This window comes from Pelobates fuscus, chromosome 7 (assembly GCF_036172605.1).
Source record: "Pelobates fuscus isolate aPelFus1 chromosome 7, aPelFus1.pri, whole genome shotgun sequence".
Classification (NCBI taxonomy): domain Eukaryota; kingdom Metazoa; phylum Chordata; class Amphibia; order Anura; family Pelobatidae; genus Pelobates; species Pelobates fuscus.
Window position 1 is genome coordinate 190,498,364 of NC_086323.1, and position 18,711 is coordinate 190,517,074.

Sequence of the window (18,711 nt, forward strand, 5' to 3'; positions counted from 1 at the left end):
TTCTCTATGACGTAATTTCCATCGCTACTATTGAGGATATCCGTTCAGATTTTCCTTTTGTCTGAGTCGCTGGGAGCGGAGGGTGAGTCCGGGGTTCATTGTGTTTATTGGGTTATTCCTGGATCCAGAGCAATGTTATCACTAATCAGTCAATTACATTAACATGGGGAGAGGGGGGAACATGGAGAGAGAGGGGGGAACATGGAGAGAGAGGGGGGAACATGGAGAGAGAGAGAAGGAGAGGGGGGGACATGGAGAGAGAGAAGGAGAGGGAGAGAGAGAGAGAGAGAGAGAGAGAGAGAAGGAGAGGGGGGAACATGGAGAGAGAGAGAGAAGGTGAGGGGGGACATGGAGAGAGAGAATGAGAGGGGGGGACATGGAGAGAGAGGGGGGAACATGGAGAGAGAGAAGGAGAGGGGGAACATGGAGAGAAGGAGAGGGGGGGACATGGAGAGGGGGAGACATGGAGAGAGAGAGAGGGGGGACATGGAGAGAGAGAGGGGGAACATGGAGAGTTAGAGAGGGGGAGACATGGAGAGAGAGAGGGGGAACATGGAGAGTTAGAGAGGGGGGACATGGAGAGTTGGAGAGGGGGGACATGGAGAGTTGGAGAGGGGGGACATGGAGAGTTAGAGAGGGGGGACATGGGGAGAGAGGAGGGGGACATGGGGAGAGAGGAGGGGGACATGGGGAGAGAGAGGGGGGACATGGGCAGAGGGGGAGAGAGGAGGGGGACATGGGCAGAGGGGGAGAGAGAGGGGGGACATGGAGAGAGAGAGAGAAGGAGAGGGGGAACATGGAGAGAGAGAGAGAGAAGGAGAGGGGGAACATGGAGAGAGAGAGAGAGAAGGAGAGGGGGAACATGGAGAGAGAGAGAGAGAAGGAGAGGGGGAACATGGAGAGAGAGAGAGAGAGAGAAGGAGAGGGGGAACATGGAGAGAGAGAGAGAGAAGGAGAGGGGGAACATGGAGAGAGAGAGATAGAAGGAGAGGGGGAACATGGAGAGAGAGAGAGAGAAGGAGAGGGGGAACATGGAGAGAGAGAGAGAGAAGGAGAGGGGGAACATGGAGAGAGAGAGAGAGAAGGAGAGGGGGAACATGGAGAGAGAGAGAGAGAAGGAGAGGGGGAACATGGAGAGAGAGAGAGAAGGAGAGGGGGAACATGGAGAGAGAGAGAGAGAAGGAGAGGGGGAACATGGAGAGAGAGAGAGAAGGAGAGGGGGAACATGGAGAGAGAGAGAGAGAAGGAGAGGGGGAACATGGAGAGAGAGAGAGAGAAGGAGAGGGGGAACATGGAGAGAGAGAGAGAGAAGGAGAGGGGGAACATGGAGAGAGAGAGAGAGAAGGAGAGGGGGAACATGGAGAGAGAGAGAGAGAAGGAGAGGGGGAACATGGAGAGAGAGAGAGAGAAGGAGAGGGGGAACATGGAGAGAGAGAGAGAGAAGGAGAGGGGGAACATGGAGAGAGAGAGAGAGAAGGAGAGGGGGAACATGGAGAGAGAGAGAGAGAAGGAGAGGGGGAACATGGAGAGAGAGAGAGAGAAGGAGAGGGGGAACATGGAGAGAGAGAGAGAGAAGGAGAGGGGGAACATGGAGAGAGAGAGAGAGAAGGAGAGGGGGAACATGGAGAGAGAGAGAGAGAAGGAGAGGGGGAACATGGAGAGAGAGAGAGAGAAGGAGAGGGGGAACATGGAGAGAGAGAGAGAGAAGGAGAGGGGGAACATGGAGAGAGAGAGAGAGAAGGAGAGGGGGAACATGGAGAGAGAGAGAGAGAAGGAGAGGGGGAACATGGAGAGAGAGAGAGAGAAGGAGAGGGGGAACATGGAGAGAGAGAGAGAGAAGGAGAGGGGGAACATGGAGAGAGAGAGAGAGAAGGAGAGGGGGAACATGGAGAGAGAGAGAGAGAAGGAGAGGGGGAACATGGAGAGAGAGAGAGAGAAGGAGAGGGGGAACATGGAGAGAGAGAGAGAGAAGGAGAGGGGGAACATGGAGAGAGAGAGAGAAGGAGAGGGGGAACATGGGGAGAGAGAGAGAGAAGGAGAGGGGGAACATGGAGAGAGAGAGAGAGAAGGAGAGGGGGAACATGGAGAGAGAGAGAGAGAAGGAGAGGGGGAACATGGAGAGAGAGAGAGAAGGAGAGGGGGAACATGGAGAGAGAGAGAGAAGGAGAGGGGGAACATGGAGAGAGAGAGAGAGAAGGAGAGGGGGAACATGGAGAGAGAGAGAGAGAGAAGGAGAGGGGGAACATGGGGAGAGAGAGAGAAGGAGAGGGGGAACATGGAGAGAGAGAGAGAGAAGGAGAGGGGGAACATGGAGAGAGAGAGAGAAGGAGAGGGGGAACATGGGGAGAGAGAGAAGGAGAGGGGGGAACATGGAGAGAGAGAGAAGGAGAGGGGGGAACATGGAGAGAGAGAGAGAAGGAGAGGGGGGAACATGGAGAGAGAGAGAGAAGGAGAGGGGGGAACATGGAGAGAGAGAGAGAGAGAGAGAAGGAGAGGGGGGAACATGGAGAGAGAGAGAGAGAGAGAGAGAGAGAGAGAGAAGGAGAGAAGGAGAGGGGGAACATGGAGAGAGAAGGAGAGGGGGAACATGGAGAGAGAAGGAGAGGGGGACATGGGGAGAGAGGGGGGAACATGGGGAGAGAGGGGGGAACATGGGGAGAGAGGGGGGAACATGGAGAGAGAGAAGGAGAGGGGGAACACGGGGAGAGAGAGAAGGAGAGGGGGACATGGAGAGAGAGAGAAGGAGAGGGGGAAACATGGAGAGAGAGAGGAGGAGAGGGGGAAACATGGAGAGAGAGAGAAGGAGAGGGGGAAACATGGAGAGAGAGAGAAGGAGAGGGGGAAACATGGAGAGAGAGAGAAGGAGAGGGGGAAACATGGAGAGAGAGAGAAGGAGAGGGGGAACATGGAGAGGGAGAGAGAGAGAAGGAGAGGGGGAACATGGAGAGAGAGAGAGAGAGAAGGAGAGGGGGAACATGGAGAGAGAGAGAGAGAGAAGGAGAGGGGAACATGGAGAGAGAGAGAAGGAGAGGGGGACATGGAGAGAGAGAGAAGGAGAGGGGGACATGGAGAGAGAGAGGAGGAGAGGGGACATGGAGAGAGAGAGGAGGAGAGGGGACATGGAGAGAGAGAGGAGGAGAGGGGACATGGAGAGAGAGAGGAGGAGAGGGGGGAACATGGAGAGAGAGAGAGGAGGAGAGGGGGGAACATGGAGAGAGAGAGAGACGGAGAGGGGGGAACATGGAGAGAGAGAGACGGAGAGGGGGGAACATGGAGAGAGAGAGAGACGGAGAGGGGGGAACATGGAGAGAGAGAGACGGAGAGGGGGGAACATGGAGTGAGAGAGACGGAGAGGGGGGAACATGGAGTGAGAGAGAGACGGAGAGGGGGGAACATGGAGAGAGAGAGAGAAGGAGAGGGGGGACATGGAGAGAGAGATAGACGGAGAGGGGGGAACATGGAGAGAGAGAGAGAGAAGGAGAGGGGGGAACATGGAGAGAGAAGGAGGCATGGAAGGAGTGGGGGATACAGCAGCATTTATTCAGTGCTGCTACTTATCACACAATTAGATTAATCGTGGAAGTATAATTCAAGGGTATGGTATATATACATAGTTGCATAGGCTGAAAAGAGGCATGTCGATCAAGTTCAGCCTTCCTTGTAGAAGAAGATAAATATATTCTGTAGGTTATATTAGAAGATACTAAGGGAACATAAGTTATAAAAAGCATAGTTTATGTCCAGACAAAGAATTCAATTTCATTGGCTGTTTGTAGATGATGATGAGTCATGACAATGTAAATAATGTGTTTATTTAGGAACAATTTGAGTTTGAGGAAGTGGCCATTGGCTTCTCCGAGGAGGAGTCGGTACTATTTAAATCAAGAAGCGAAGATTCCTTATGGGGATGTAATGATGGAGAAGACCGTCAGCTCTCTGGGTAAGAAAATCTCAGCACACCCTCTTTTTATAGTAAATCTTTCTCATCAGAATACACAGTTATATCTGGGGGGGGGGGGGGGGGGGGAATACAATTCTTCAGATATGCTCCTTACTCTTGTAATTTGACACCTTTGGTTATGTTTGTGATTGAGCAAGGGCAGTGGAAATTAAAAAAAAAAAAGTTTTTGTCCAAACCCAAAATAGTTTCATTTTTGAAAGTTTGGGGATACTGCTTATACATGAACAGTTTTGTTCAATAAACTCAGAATTGGTCAAATTTAAATTTGAGTGGGACAACAGAGGCAAAATAGCTTATTTAGAAAAAAAATCCTACTCAGCTAGCCAAAGCTTATTTTTATTTCTGTTTTTCTATTCACGTTTAATGTGTAAATATCTGGAGAATAGTGTATTGTCCTCTTTTCTCTCCATAGTCTGTGTGTGTGTGGCGCGGTGAGGCGTGTGTAATAAGTGTGTGTCGTCTAGGTCTAATGTTTGCTGGCTGTATGTAATTTGTGTGGTGCTCTGCTTTGACTGTCCCCAACCTTTTCTTTAAAGGGACACTACAGGCAGCTAAACAAGTTAATCTTCAATTAAAGCTAATAAGCTCAAATACTTGTGGTTGGTCTCTCTTCTTTCTTTTTGTGTAGTTTTCCTGCAGTGCTTTAAAATGTTCTGTAGATTTCAGCAGTGCAAGCCTTCTCATCCACCCCTCTCTCCCGCCCCTGTCAACCAACTCACTACCCACTGGTAACCCCTTCCACTCTATCCCCTGTCAGCCAACCTCTTTACCAACTGTTAACCCTTTCCACATCATCTCCCATCAGCCAACCTCTCTACCTCTATCTGCCATCCCGCTGGTGACCCCTTCCCTCTCAGTCTCTGTTATATGCCCATCCCTCTGGTAACCCCTTTCTTGCCAGTCTCTGTTATCTGCACATCCCTTTGATAACCACTTTTTACACTATTTGGGCAGAGCTCTTTATTACACTATTTAGGGGGAAAAGCATTTAGTGACAGTAGGTTTACTGTTGAGGAGGGGAGGAGGGGAGGGGGTTGGAGGGAGGCAGGAAGGTTATTTTTTTTCCTGTTCAGTTCCTTTAACTTTACTGGTACATTTTCCAGGTTTTCTGTTGGCAGATCATATTCCCTGGCAGTATAGCAGGGGTACTGGATCCTTGGTCTAGTGAGGTAGCATTAGGTCTACATTCTGGCAGGTGTAGACCAGGGTTTGCATCCTGCAGGAACGTGTGGGAACAGCGTTCCTGCACTTTTTTTTTTAAATCTTTATTTTTTTTTGTGCAAGGGATAACAAAGTATTGGCATTGCCACCACGGCATTAACGATAGATATAACAGCATAATTTGTACAGTCATGGCATTTGAAGTATCAGCACATTTTTTATGTTAGTATACAATCAGGCTGGGGTCATGCGTCTAGTGTAAATAGAGTCAACTATGGTGGAATAACAAGACTTGCAAGGCTTTCTAGACCTAGGTTAGTCACGGTTTAATTGGGCAGATATGGCTGGCATGCCCAAGAGTTAGGTATGCTCCGATATTATATGCAGATTGGTATATACATGCGTTTCGTTTGCTCGCTAATCGTATAGGCGCTAGGCTTGAGCTATTAGTTACTTGGGGCTGTTGTGCATAGCATGGGGTGCTAACGAGTCGGGTGGAAAACAGCCTGGTATGTTATGCACTCCTAATGACAGCTTCGTAAAAGCTGTCTAGAACAGTAAGATTAGATGAAAGAAAAATAAAATACACAGTAAAAGCATGAATACATCTTAAAACAGAACGGCATTTGGGTGCAGACTAAAGCATAGGAACATTATGCTATGAAATCACTGGGTATGAGTGTGGTCAGACATATCACGTTAAATTTCTATCAATGCTAGCATGTGAGTGCAGCTTGCCTAGGATATACATGTGGTCTCTGAGTCCGGGTGTTTCGTTACCGCGTGGGCTAGGAACAGTTCAGGCTAAGAGGGCCCTTGTGCGGCGGTGTAATGAGTGCTTCATCCGATACCCAGTGTAGGTAAGTCCCTGGTTCCGTTCCCTTCTGTTTCCCCGTTGTTGCCCTGTGGCCTGCTTGCAGTGTTTCGGAGGCCGGCTCGGTCTGTGCCCCTTGGAATTCGTCGCTGTGTTCTTGCATGTGTAGCATCGTGTTTGGTGTAGAGTCGGATCATGCTGCTTTGGGAGACGGAGTGTTGGGTGGGTGGGGCTCTGGATTGCCCGGTTTGTTGCATATCTCTCTGGCTTTTGTGAGAGTGGATTTCTGAGTTTGGTGGGCTTGTCGCCGTTTCCCGCCTGTTTGAGCTCTGAGGATGGCTCTGTCTGGCGGCTGCTCTGGGAGCTCGAGGTGGGCCTCTACTCAGGCAGCGTCGGGTAGTCGGGCGGATCCACGCCGCTACACTTTGCATCACCAGCTTGAAGTGTCGAACTCTGGCGTGGAGCAAGGTCCAGAGTCCGGTTCGAAGTTTGCCAAAGAATGCTTGGGTATGCCTGGGTGGTTCGGCGAGGGTGTTTTGTGCCGCCATCTTGCGTGGGCCCCTGGGGGCTTGTACGTTTGTGGGCTTAGTCGCTTGTTTGAACCGCTGTGTGGGGGTAGCCGTCCCCAGCGAGGACCGGGATAACCCCCGCTGGTCCAGAGGGGGGGGTAGCAGGGCAGCGTTCAGGCGAGTCTGATGAGCAGATCCCATGCCGGGAGATCGGCCGCTTCCCACAGGCCTCAGGCTCTGCTCCAGTGTGGGCCGCATGGACGGTGAAGGTGCTCCGCCGATTTGTCGGTGCGGGACAGATATCAATCTGTTCCTCATGTGGTCGTGGTTCAGCTTTTGGGCACTTTGATCTGCCGGCATGGGTAGATTAACCATGAGATTCGAGTTTGTGCTCGCTGGCATGAGAGCTCTCATGGAGCACGTCAGGCCCCGCCCCCCCGTTCCTGCACTTTTTTTAACAGCAGGAACCCCGTTCCCGCTGTTCCTGCAGCTCATGGGGGGGACAAAGAGGTGGCCTAATGGCCACATGGTGGACCACCCGGCGGGCGCCTGTCTCCCGGTCAGATGCGGCGAGGGAGCGGTGTTCTCTCTGCTCCCTCTCGCCGCCCGCCGTTTACTGATGCCGGGATCTGGAATATGATGTCATATTCCGGCTCCCAGCATCAGTAGACAGCCCGCGCGGTAAGAAGGAGCAGAGAGAACACAGCTCCATCGCAGCGTCTGACCGGGAGACAGTCACCCGCCCCACTGGACCCCAGGGACAGGTCCACGCCAGTTTTCCATGAAGGGAGGCTTGGTGGACATTTTTGTAATTTAAAAAAATAATAATAATTTTTGTGTGTGTGTGTTTGTGTGTGTGTGTTTGTGTCTGTGTTTGTGTCTGTGTTTGTGTCTGTGTTTGTGTCTGTGTTTGTGTCTGTGTTTGTGTGTGTGTGTGTGTGTGTCTGTGAGTATGTGTGTGTTTGAGAGTTACATAGTTACATAGCTGAAAAGGGACTTGCGTCCATCAAGTTCAGCCTTCCTCACATATGCTTTTGCTGTTGATCCAAAAGAAGGCAAAAAACCCAGCGCTTCCAATTTTGCAACAAACTAGGAAAAAATTCCTTCTTGACCCTAAAATAGCAGTCAGGTGTCTCCTTGGATCAAGCAGCTATTACCCCACTAATTAGAAATTATATCCCTGTATGTTATGTTTTTGCAAGTATTTATCCAATTGCAGTTTAAACATCTGTATAGACTCTGACAAAATCACCTCTTCAGGCAAAGAATTCCATATCCTTTTTGCTCTTACTATTAAAAAAACTTTTCTTTGCTTTAGATGAAATCTCCTTTCTTCAAGCCTAAATGTGTGACATTGTGTCCTATGTATAGCCCTGTTTATGAATAGATTTCCAGATAATGGTTTGTACTGGGCCCCGAATATATTTGAATAATGTTATCATATCCCCTCTCAGGCGCCGTTTTTCCAAACTAAAGAGATTTAAATGTTTTAACCTTTCTTCATAACTAAAATGCTCCATTCCTTTTATACATTTTGTAGCTCGTCTCTGCACTTTTTCTAGTGCCATGATATCTTTCTTTAGAACAGGTGCCCAAAATTGCACAGCATATTCAAGGTGTGGTCTTACCAGCGATTTATAAAGAGGCAAAATTATATTTTCATCTCGAGAATTTATCCCCCTATTTATACATGACAAAACCTTACTGGCCTTAGCAACGGCAGATTGACATTGCATATTGCTACCTAATTTGTTGTCTATAACAATTCCCAAATCCTTCTCGTGTGTGGTTATCCCTAATTCACTACCATTTAGTGTGTAAGTTGCTTGTGCATTCTTAACCCCGAAGTGCATAACTTTGCATTTCTCTACGTTACATTTCATCTGCCATTTTAGTGCCCAGGCCCCTAATCTATCCAAATCCCTCTGCAGCAAAGCAATATCCTGCTCACATTTTATTACTTTACAAAGTTTTGTGTCATCTGCAAACACTGATACATGACTTTCAATGCCCATATCAAGATAATTTATAAATATGTTAAATAGAAGCGGTCCCAAAACAGAACCCTGAGGGGACACCACTTACCACTTTTGTCCAGCTTGAAAATTTACCATTTATGACAACTCGTTGTACTCTATCTTTAAGCCAATGTTCTACCCAAGAACAAGAATATTCATCTAGACCAATTTCTTTTAGTTTGAAGACTAACCTATTGTGAGGAACTGTATCAAATGCCTTGGCAAAATCCAAGTAGATCACATCCACTGCAACACCCTGATCTATATTTCTACTTACTTCTTCGTAGAATGCAATTAGGTTAGTTTGACATGACCTATGTTTCATAAAACCATGCTGAATATTGCTAATAACAAAGTTCTTCCCATTGAATTCCTGAATATTATCCCTTAATAGCCCTTCAAATATTTTCCCAGTTACAGAAGTTAAGCTCAGAGGTCTATAATTTCCAGGCAAGGATTTTGAACCCTTTTTAAATATAGGAACAACATCTGCCTTCCTCCAATCCTCCGGTACAACACCTGAAACAAAAGAATCTTGAAAAATTAAATACAGAGATTCACTTATTTCCCCACATAGCTCCTTAAGTACTCGTGGGTGAATACCGTCAGGCCCCAGAGCTTTATTTATATTAATTTTCTTTAATAGCTGTAGCACCTTGTCTCGAGTTATCCAATCACAAGTTATCTGCAAGTTTGTTGCAGCAATCATTTGCATATCTCTTGCCATAGGATCCTCATTAATATGTACTGAAGAAAAATAGTTATTTAAAATTTCTGCCTTTTCCTGGTCTTCATTGACTAACAGACCTATCTCTGTTTTCAGTGTACCTACACTTTAAATTTTTGTTTTTGTAGAATTAATGTACTTGAAAAAAATGTTGGGGTTGGTTTTGCATTCTTTGGCTATCAATTTCTCATTTTCTAGTTTAGCCACTTTAATTGCCTTTTTGCAAGTATTATTGGCTTCCTTATATCTTATATTCGATGCCTCTGATTTGTCTAATTTAACCCCTTAAGACCGCAGGACGTCCTATGCCGTCCTTATTTTGGTGGCTCTAAACGCCCCAGGACGGCATAGAACGTCCTGCGATCTTTTGTACTTACCCGGTGGCCAGCGATCCAACCCCGGCGATCGCGGTATGGGGGACTTACCTGGGAGCCCAGGGAGTCCCCCTCTGTCCTCTTCGGGCCCCCAGGGCCATGTGATCACGAGGTCCTTGCGAGGACCTCGCGATCACATGGACGGCATAGCCGTCCATGTCAATGCCAGCAGGGGGAGTGCCTGTAATGACAGGTACTCCCCCTGCTGCCTGAAAATAAAATGAAACATGTTAAATAAGTGTAAAATTAAATAATATATACTTAGATCATATATATATATTTATTATATATATGATCTAAGTATATATGTAAGAAATTATGACCCTCTTACAAGGATATTCTTTTAGGGAATGTGTGACAAATAAGACACAAACACAAGTGTATAATAAAATGTATTGTTAATATTAATTTAAGGATACTGTTAGATTTTAAAAAGGATATACACATTACACATTATAACCATAGTCAGTCCAAAACCAAAAGATACATAATAAAAGGGCAATACTTAAACATTTCAATGGAGGTCTTCCCCTTGCGCCTTCATCTTGGGTAATCTGGGACAGACTATCAGTTCACCATGGCCCTGCTTGCTGTGCTGTCCTCTCCAAAGAGACAAAGAGAGAGCGAGCCTTCCTTGGATGTTGTCCTTTTAAAGACTGATTCTTGGAGTAATAAACTACAAGTCCCAGAATTCCTTTTCCCTCCCAAAAGTGGTTTATCCCGCCCTCTTTCTCCAGAGAGTTCTGTCTTTACACAAGTCTTTCCCTTTGATCTCTTGGTTTGATCTCTTGGTTTCTGGGTAGGTTAGACAGCTTTGGAAAACACACACACTTCCATGGTTACACCTAGATGTTAATTACTTTGGTCTTCTGATAACATACATGGAATACTGGGGGGATGTAAGCTTTTGTTTTAGCTGGATGTTGTAAAATGCAATTGAACGCTTTGATCCTTATCAAACAGTTATCAAGGAAATTAAACCAGTCACATACACAGAAAGGTATATACAATATTGCAGTTTGGCATATCAATTTCTTACATATATATATATATATATATATATATATATATATACACACACATACATATACATACACTGTCTACGTGTATTTTAATATTAATATATACATAATTATATATATATTAATATCAAAATACACGTACAATGATATTGATTAAATATATATATAATTTTCATTATATATATATTTATATATAATAAAAAATAAATAATTATATAAATATGTTAAAAAATAAAATTAAAAAAATAATAAAAAATAAATAGATAAAAAACATGCGTCATTTTGTTCTAACTGTATTTTAAAATTAATATACAGTATATACTCGAGTATAAGCCGAGTTTTTCAGCACATTTTTTGTGCTGAAAAACCCCAACTCTGCTTATACTCGAGTCAATAGTCTGTATTATGGCAATTTGCATTGCCATAATACAGACAGGGGCTGTGGGGGCTGCAGAGAGCGTTACTTACCTGTCCTGCAGCTCCTGTCAGCTCTCTCCTCCTCCGCGCCGTCCGTTCAGCACCTCGGTCAGCTCCCAGTGTAAATCTCGCGAGAGCCGCGGCTCTCGCGAGACTTACACTGGGAGCTGACAGAGGGAGCTGTACGGACGGCGAGGAGGAGGAGAGAGCTGACAGGAGCTGCAGGACAGGTAAGTTACATCTCTCTGCAGCCCCCACAGCCCCCACTGAACTACCAATGCTGGACCACCAGGGAGTAAGAGCCCCCCTCCCTGCCATATATCAAGCAGGGAGGGGGGACGAAAAAAAAATAATAATAATAAAATAAAAAATAAGATGAATAATAATTAAAAAAATATATTAAAATAATTATAAAATAATAATAAATAAATAAAAAAATAATAAAATTGCCCACCCCCCCCCCACCACTGCAACACACACACACACACACACACACACTGGATTCATACACACACACTGCACACATACACACACTGCACACATACACACACTGCACACATACACACACTGCACTCATACACACACTGCACTCATACACACACTGCACTCACACACACACTGCACTCACACACACTGCATTCATACACACACACTGCATTCATACACACACACTGCACTCATACACACACACTGCATTCATACACACACACTGCATTCATACACACACACTGCATTCATACACATACACACTGCATTCATACACATACACACTGCATTCATACACACACACTGCACTCATACACACACACACTGCACTCATACACACACACACTGCACTCATACACACACACTGCACTCATACACACACACACTGCACTCATACACACACACACTGCACTCATACACACACACACTGCACTCATACACACACACACTGCACTCATACACACACACACTGCACTCATACACACACACACTGCACTCACACACACTGCATTCATACACACACACACTGCATTCATACACACACACACTGCACTCATACACACACACTGCATTCATACACACACACTGCATTCATACACACACACTGCATTCATACACACACACTGCATTCATACACACACACTGCATTCATACACACACACACTGCACTCATACACACACACTGCACTCATACACACACACTGCACTCATACACACACACTGCACTCATACACACACACACTGCACTCATACACACACACGCTGCACTCATACACACACACGCTGCACTCATACACACACTGCACTCATACACACACTGCATTCATACACACACTGCATTCATACACACACACTGCATTCATACACACACACTGCACTCATACACACACACACTGCACTCATACGCACTCTGCACTCATACACACGCCGCATTCATACACACACACTGCATTCATTATACACACACTGTAAATAAATATTCAGTTAATATATTTTTTTTAGGATCTAATTTTATTTAGAAATTTACCAGTAGCTGCTGCATTTCCCACCCTAGTCTTATACTCGAGTCAATAAGTTTTCCCAGTTTTTTGGGGTAAAATTAGGGGCCTCGGCTTATATTCGGGTCGGCTTATACTCGAGTATATACGGTATATATATTATCAAAATACATGTAGAACGAAATAATATATATATCTATATACATAAGTATATACGTATATATCACCATATATATATATATATATATATATACACCTAAATATATAAATAAAAATAATAGAAAAAATTATATACATATATATATATATATATATATAATAATTCTACGTATATATTTATGTAATAATTTTACATAATTAGGTCATTTCATTAATTACAATTTGCAGGACCTGCCTGACAACCCAGGCCGAAAGTTCAGGGAATTCAAATTTATTAGCACTATATTTAACCCTGTAACTTTCCAAGACATCATAAAACCTGTACATTGGGGGTACTGTTTTACTTGGAAGACTTCGCTGAACACAAATATTAGTGTTTCAAAACAGTAAAATATATTACAACGACGATATCGTCAGTGACAGTGTTATTTTTTGCATTTTTCACACACAAATGGCACTTACACTGACGATATAATGGTTGTGATACATTTTACTGTTTTGAAACACTAATATTTGTGTTCAGCGAAGTCTCCTGAGTATAACAGTACCCCATTTACAGGTTTTATGGTGTTTTCAAAAGTTACAGAGTCAAATATAAGGTTTGCGTTTCAGTTTTTTCACATTAAAATTCGCCAGGTTGCCTTTGAGACTGTATGGTAGCCCAGGAATGAAAATTATCCCCATGATGGCATACCATTTGCAATAGTAGACTACCCAGGGTATGTTCAGTTTTTTTTAGTAGCCACTTAGTCACAAACACTGGCCAAAATTTGCGTTCAAATTAGTTTTTTGCAATTTTCAAATATTAACACTAACTTTGGCCAGTGTTTGTGACCAAGTGGCTACTAAAAAAGACTGGACATACTCCATTTGCAATACCTTGGGTTGTCTACTTTTGCAAATGGTATGCCATCATGGGGGTAATTCTTATTCCTGGGCTACCATATGGTCTCAAAGGCAACATAACCAATCTGGCGAATATCAATGTGAAAAAACTGAAATATGTAGCACGCTATATTTGACCCTGTAACTTCCCAAAACACCATAAAACCTGTACATAGGGGGTACTGTTTTACACGTGAGACATTGCTGAATACAAATATGTGTATTGTATTGCAGTAAAAGCAAACAGTATTTTGACATTCACAGTTAAAATGTCACGTAGAACTAAAACAATGTAAAAAATTCTTATTTTCTCCCATTTTTTATGTTTTTTTCATATTAAATTATGTTCCATACCTAAATATTTGATGTTAAACGAAAGCCCTGTTTCCCCTGAATAAAATGATATATAATAAGTGTGGGTGCATTTAATATGAAAGAGGTGAATTACGGTTGGACAGACATATAGCGCAAATGCCAGGTTTTGTTTACGTTTTTTTTGGATCACAACTTGTACATTTGGCTGCGGTCTTAAGGGGTTAAATGCTTTAAAAGTCCTTTTCTTATTTTTAATATCTTGTTTTACTTCTCTACTAAGCCACATTGGTTTTAATTTGTTTATTTTATATTTATTACCCAAAGTGTGTGTGTGTCTATGTATATGTGTGTGTTTGAGAGTGTGTCTGTGTCTATGTATTCAAAATCCCTGTAAGAGATAAGCCGTACAGATTAAGGAGTATTATAAATACTGACCCAGAGTTGGTGTTGTTAGGCTCAAGCTTGGGTTGCAGGTAATGGGAATTCATTTCTGCAACTTCTTAAGCAAAATAACCAAATAAATGATTGTGGATGGGGGGGGACAGAGAATTTTATTGTAGGTCTCTTGGCATAGTCGGCGGTTTCTGCATGGCAAAAAAAAACAAAACTGGCTCCTAACTTTTTTAGCTGGCTCCTAGATTCCAAACAAATTTGTCAAGCCCTGACATAAGCACATTTAGCATCATGATTTGTATGGCTCTTTCTAAGTGTAATTGTCTGTTATCTTAAACTGCAATAATGTTTTACTGATTTTACACTATTCTTCACTGACAATTTGATCCCAGGTCTCTTGAAACAGTCTGAAGTTATTGGATATATGTTATATATGTATATAGTACTATTTTACAAAGAAAAAAACAGGAAAGTGTGCACGTATAACAGAAAATAGATTTATAACCGAGGCACACACTGTAATATATAAACCGTGTATACATGCGAAAAGACCGGTACTTTACTAATGTACTGATATAAATCGACCACTTAAAAATGGTGTAGTTGCAATATATTTACATAAATAAACAAAATCAAGAAGAAACAAATGATAGTGTAAAAGCACTTAAAGGGACACAAGGGGTTAACCCCCTCCCCCTCGCCCCCCCCTCTCTTCCCCTCCCTCCAGCAAATCTGTTTCCTCTCAGATATGGTTCACCGTGCATGTTTTCACCTGGCTTCCACCTGGATGGTAGCTTCCAATGCGAGATGCTCGTGTTGCGGGTGAGGATCACTATGGGAAACGTGCTACTGTTCTGAGAGCTCTCCTCAGGAATCTGAATATGCTTGTTTCATTAGTAAATTAAAAAACAACGATCACTCTATTTTCTGATAAAATAATTCAAATAAATTTGTTCCTCTCAAACTGTTGACCATTCGTGAAGGCATTATGGGCTAAATTTCATTTTGCAAAGCAAATGAGAGTAAAAGTGTGTGTATACAGAATTTTTATAGTGAAGGGGTTGAAGCACACAAATGAATTGAAATGTCCTTCTCAATCACCATGATACTTCATAGTCACATTTCTTATCTTTAATAAACATATTTTCAGTTTTTCCAAGTAAATCATTTATAGTGATTTTAAGTGTATAATTTATAGTGACAGATTTTCTTTAACTTCCTGCTCATTTCTTTCAGGTGATTCTGTGAGCAGAAATTCCCCCGAAGGACATGACAAGAACAGAAATACACTAAGCAAGGCTTTGAAGAAATCCCCTAATAAAAGCACTGAGGATTCTAGTCCTCAAAAATCAAGAAATCTCGCAGAGTCCTATATGTCTACAAATGATATAGGAAGCGGAGAACCAAAACATTTCACATGTTCTGAATGTGGGAAATGCTGTCGTTATTATTCAAAATTTGTTCTCCACCTCAGGTCTCACACAGGAGAAAAGCCTTTCCCATGTTCTGATTGTGACAAATGTTTTGTCAGTAAATCAGATCTTGTGAAGCATAAAAGAATTCACACAGGAGAGAGACCCTTCTCATGTTCTGAATGTGGTCAATGTTTTAACCAGGGTGCACATCTTGTTGCACATTTGAGATCTCACACAGGAGAAAAACCTTACTCATGTTCTGAATGTGGGAAACGTTTCATGTGGCAGTCGAACCTTGTTATACATAAGAGAACTCACACAGGAGAGAAACCTTTCTCATGTTCTGAATGTGGGAAATTTTTTGTCAGTAAACCAGACCTTGTGAGACATAGGAGAACTCACACAGGAGAAAAACCTTTTACATGTGCTGAATGTGGGAAAAGTTTTAGCCAGCATTCAAGTCTTGTTATTCATCGAAGAATTCATAAAAAGTAGATATTATGTGATTGCTCTGATTGTGGGTAATGTTATAATCAGCTCTAAGGTTTTATGAGGCATCAGTGTGTTTACATTGGAATAAGACATTTTGTATTGTGAATGTGATACATACTAGAAATGTTATTCAGATTTTGTTTTTGATCCAGCATATCACAATATTGCAAAGCCTTTCTCATGCTGACACTATAAATAATAACTCCTATTCCTTTTTGAAAAGGTGGTATTTATTTACGATTAAGATTTATCTAGAATTAATTCTTATTCTGCAAAGTATATCAGTTGTAAATGTTGTCGGGTTTTTTTTTTTTTTATATATATATACTTGCAAAATATAAAGTTTTGGTAAATGAAGAGTTTTCAGCGACCTCATTTTTAGCATCCTTTTTCAGCCAGGAGTGAAATTTTACTGATAGTACAACACCAAGAGGTTTTCACCCTAAATTCTTTAATTATGAACACATGTGGTTTGCAAATATAACTTTCATGTTATTTTAATTATTAAAAAGCAAGTGTTGTATAAGAAATAAAGTTGAAATAAAATAATAATAGCCAATGTCTCTTGTGCTCTCTTCTGAAATGACTGTAGGTTTTCATCTTCTTAAAGCTTGCAAAAATCTAGTTACAATTTGAGTAATTCTCCTATTATTGTCAATTGTGTCTGGTAAGTTGCATCTTGTAGGGTTTTCTTTTAATGTTGATTTAATACTATGTAAACTACATCCAAGTTACTTATATGTAGAGTGTAATACTTTTTTATGCACATCGATCTATACATCTACAGTTTACTTCTGTATCAAGGAGATAAAGTGAGGAATAGAAAGTGTGAGAGATGGCTGTTCCCTAAACTCCCTGTCCAGATCGCTACTGATGGATATTTGCCAGCTGTACATAGGGGAACCAGAGAGTTAAAGTTAAAGGGAGAAATAGAAAAGGTAGGCGCGTACCTGACTCGTGTTTTTCTCACAATTTTGTTTTGTCAAGAGTGCATTGGCACCTCCGTTGATATCTGTTTAATTTTCCCACAGCTATTCACCATTTATGAATCGTTGCCATGTGATATAGGTATTCTTTTTTTTTTTTTTTTTAATTCTTTATTTATAACAAGGTTGAACACCATCAATACAAACAGATTTAATACAGACATCACATACCGGACTTATTCACAAGCTTAGATATATAAAAATTACATCATATAGGGTAAAACCCAAGTGTTTGGCAATATCGATGGCATAGTTAGCGAGTCGTCCCTGAAATGTCCAGATATGTAGACGGTGTCCTTCCAATTTTCAACATATATCAAATCCAAAGAGATCTAGAATGGCTATAGTGCCTGAAATTGAGGATCATATTTCGAAGAATACACATACATGGTGGCAGAGCCTTCATGCTATCTAAGATCCCCATCCAACCTCGGTATCGGGGGCACCCAGCGGTATAATTACACGCAGCTATAAACTTTCCATGCTATAGTGCCCCTTTCCCAACATAACAAAGGCGGGGCTCAGGAGATAATGGAAGATATTATGAAGCCATTCAGATGAATAATAAAGGAAACAGAAGAAAGAAAGAAGAAGAGAAAAATAGTAAAGATAAGTGAAAGTGGGGATAGAAAAGAGAACAGGGATAGGGGTCGGGTGGGGGGAGGGAAAGGAAGGTGTATGGGAGGGGATGGTACAGTCACGTGACCCCTAACTCCAGTGTATGGAGTCATGTCTTTTGGTCCTTTCTTTTGCATCTTCGATCCTGACATTGGGCAAGTCAACTCCCAAGGAGTCGTCCACAGTCTGGAGGCTTCCTAGTGGAAGCCCCCATATCCCCTCCAAAGGGGAGTAAGTCCGGTTAATATTCGGATCCCGGGAATTGCATAGAGGGTGTGGCGCGAATACTCTAGCCTAGTTCCCGCGGCTCCTAATCGCCCATGCCACTATCTATCCAAGGTGTCCAAATGTTGTCAAATTTTGCCCCTGACCCTTGCAGTAAGTTTATCCATGAGGAAATTATCTTTGATCTTTTGCAGTAATACACGAAGTGGGGGAGCTGAGGCTTGAAGCCAAACTTGTGCAAGGGCCCGCCTTGCTGCTAGATTCACCTTATGAACCAGCTTCTGTTCAGTCCTGGTCCAGTCCTCCAACCGCCTGGCCAGGAGGAACACCCATGGGTCTAGCTTTATCTCCCTGCCAAAGATATCCTTTATTAACCCTGCCACTTGCCTCCAAAAAGACTGGGCCACAGGACATTCCCACCACATGTGCAAATAGGTTCATTTTTGTCCGCAGCCTCTCCAGCATACGTCCGAAGATAACCTATGCATTCTACAAAGCTTCACCGGGGTGGTGTACCACCTGAACATGGTTTTATAAGCTTGTTCCTGCATGGATACACATATGGAGGAAGTCGCCGCTGCCTCCCAAATCTCCTGCCAATCCACCCCTTCCAGCTCTTCACCGAGATCAGCTTCCCATTGGGCTATGTAAGTAAGCTCTCCCCATTCTGAGGTGGATGTACTCAAGTGCGCGTATAAATTTGTGATAAGGCCTCTTCGGAACTGTTCCTTAAGGC

The 18,711-nt window shown here is 43.1% G+C and overlaps 1 protein-coding gene across 1 annotated transcript; it reads left to right on the top strand.

The window, feature by feature from the left end:
* Positions 1-48: 48 nt before the first annotated feature.
* LOC134568412 (gastrula zinc finger protein XlCGF71.1-like) lies at positions 49-16,888 on the top strand. The gene is made up of 3 exons (XM_063426992.1): positions 49-82; positions 3,819-3,940; positions 15,476-16,888. Exons 2-3 carry the CDS (start codon positions 3,913-3,915, stop codon positions 16,147-16,149), a joined length of 702 nt encoding a protein of 233 aa, XP_063283062.1. The 5' UTR covers positions 49-82; positions 3,819-3,912; the 3' UTR covers positions 16,150-16,888.
* The last annotated feature ends 1,823 nt before the right edge of the window (positions 16,889-18,711 follow it).

Bases quoted from the DNA above. Each gene is read 5' to 3' on its own strand.
- LOC134568412 (XM_063426992.1), top strand. From the start codon at position 3,913: ATGATGGAGAAGACCGTCAGCTCTCTGG. The intron at 3,941-15,475 runs GTAAGAAAATCT...CATTTCTTTCAG, and splicing joins GAAGACCGTCAGCTCTCTGG to GTGATTCTGTGAGCAGAAAT.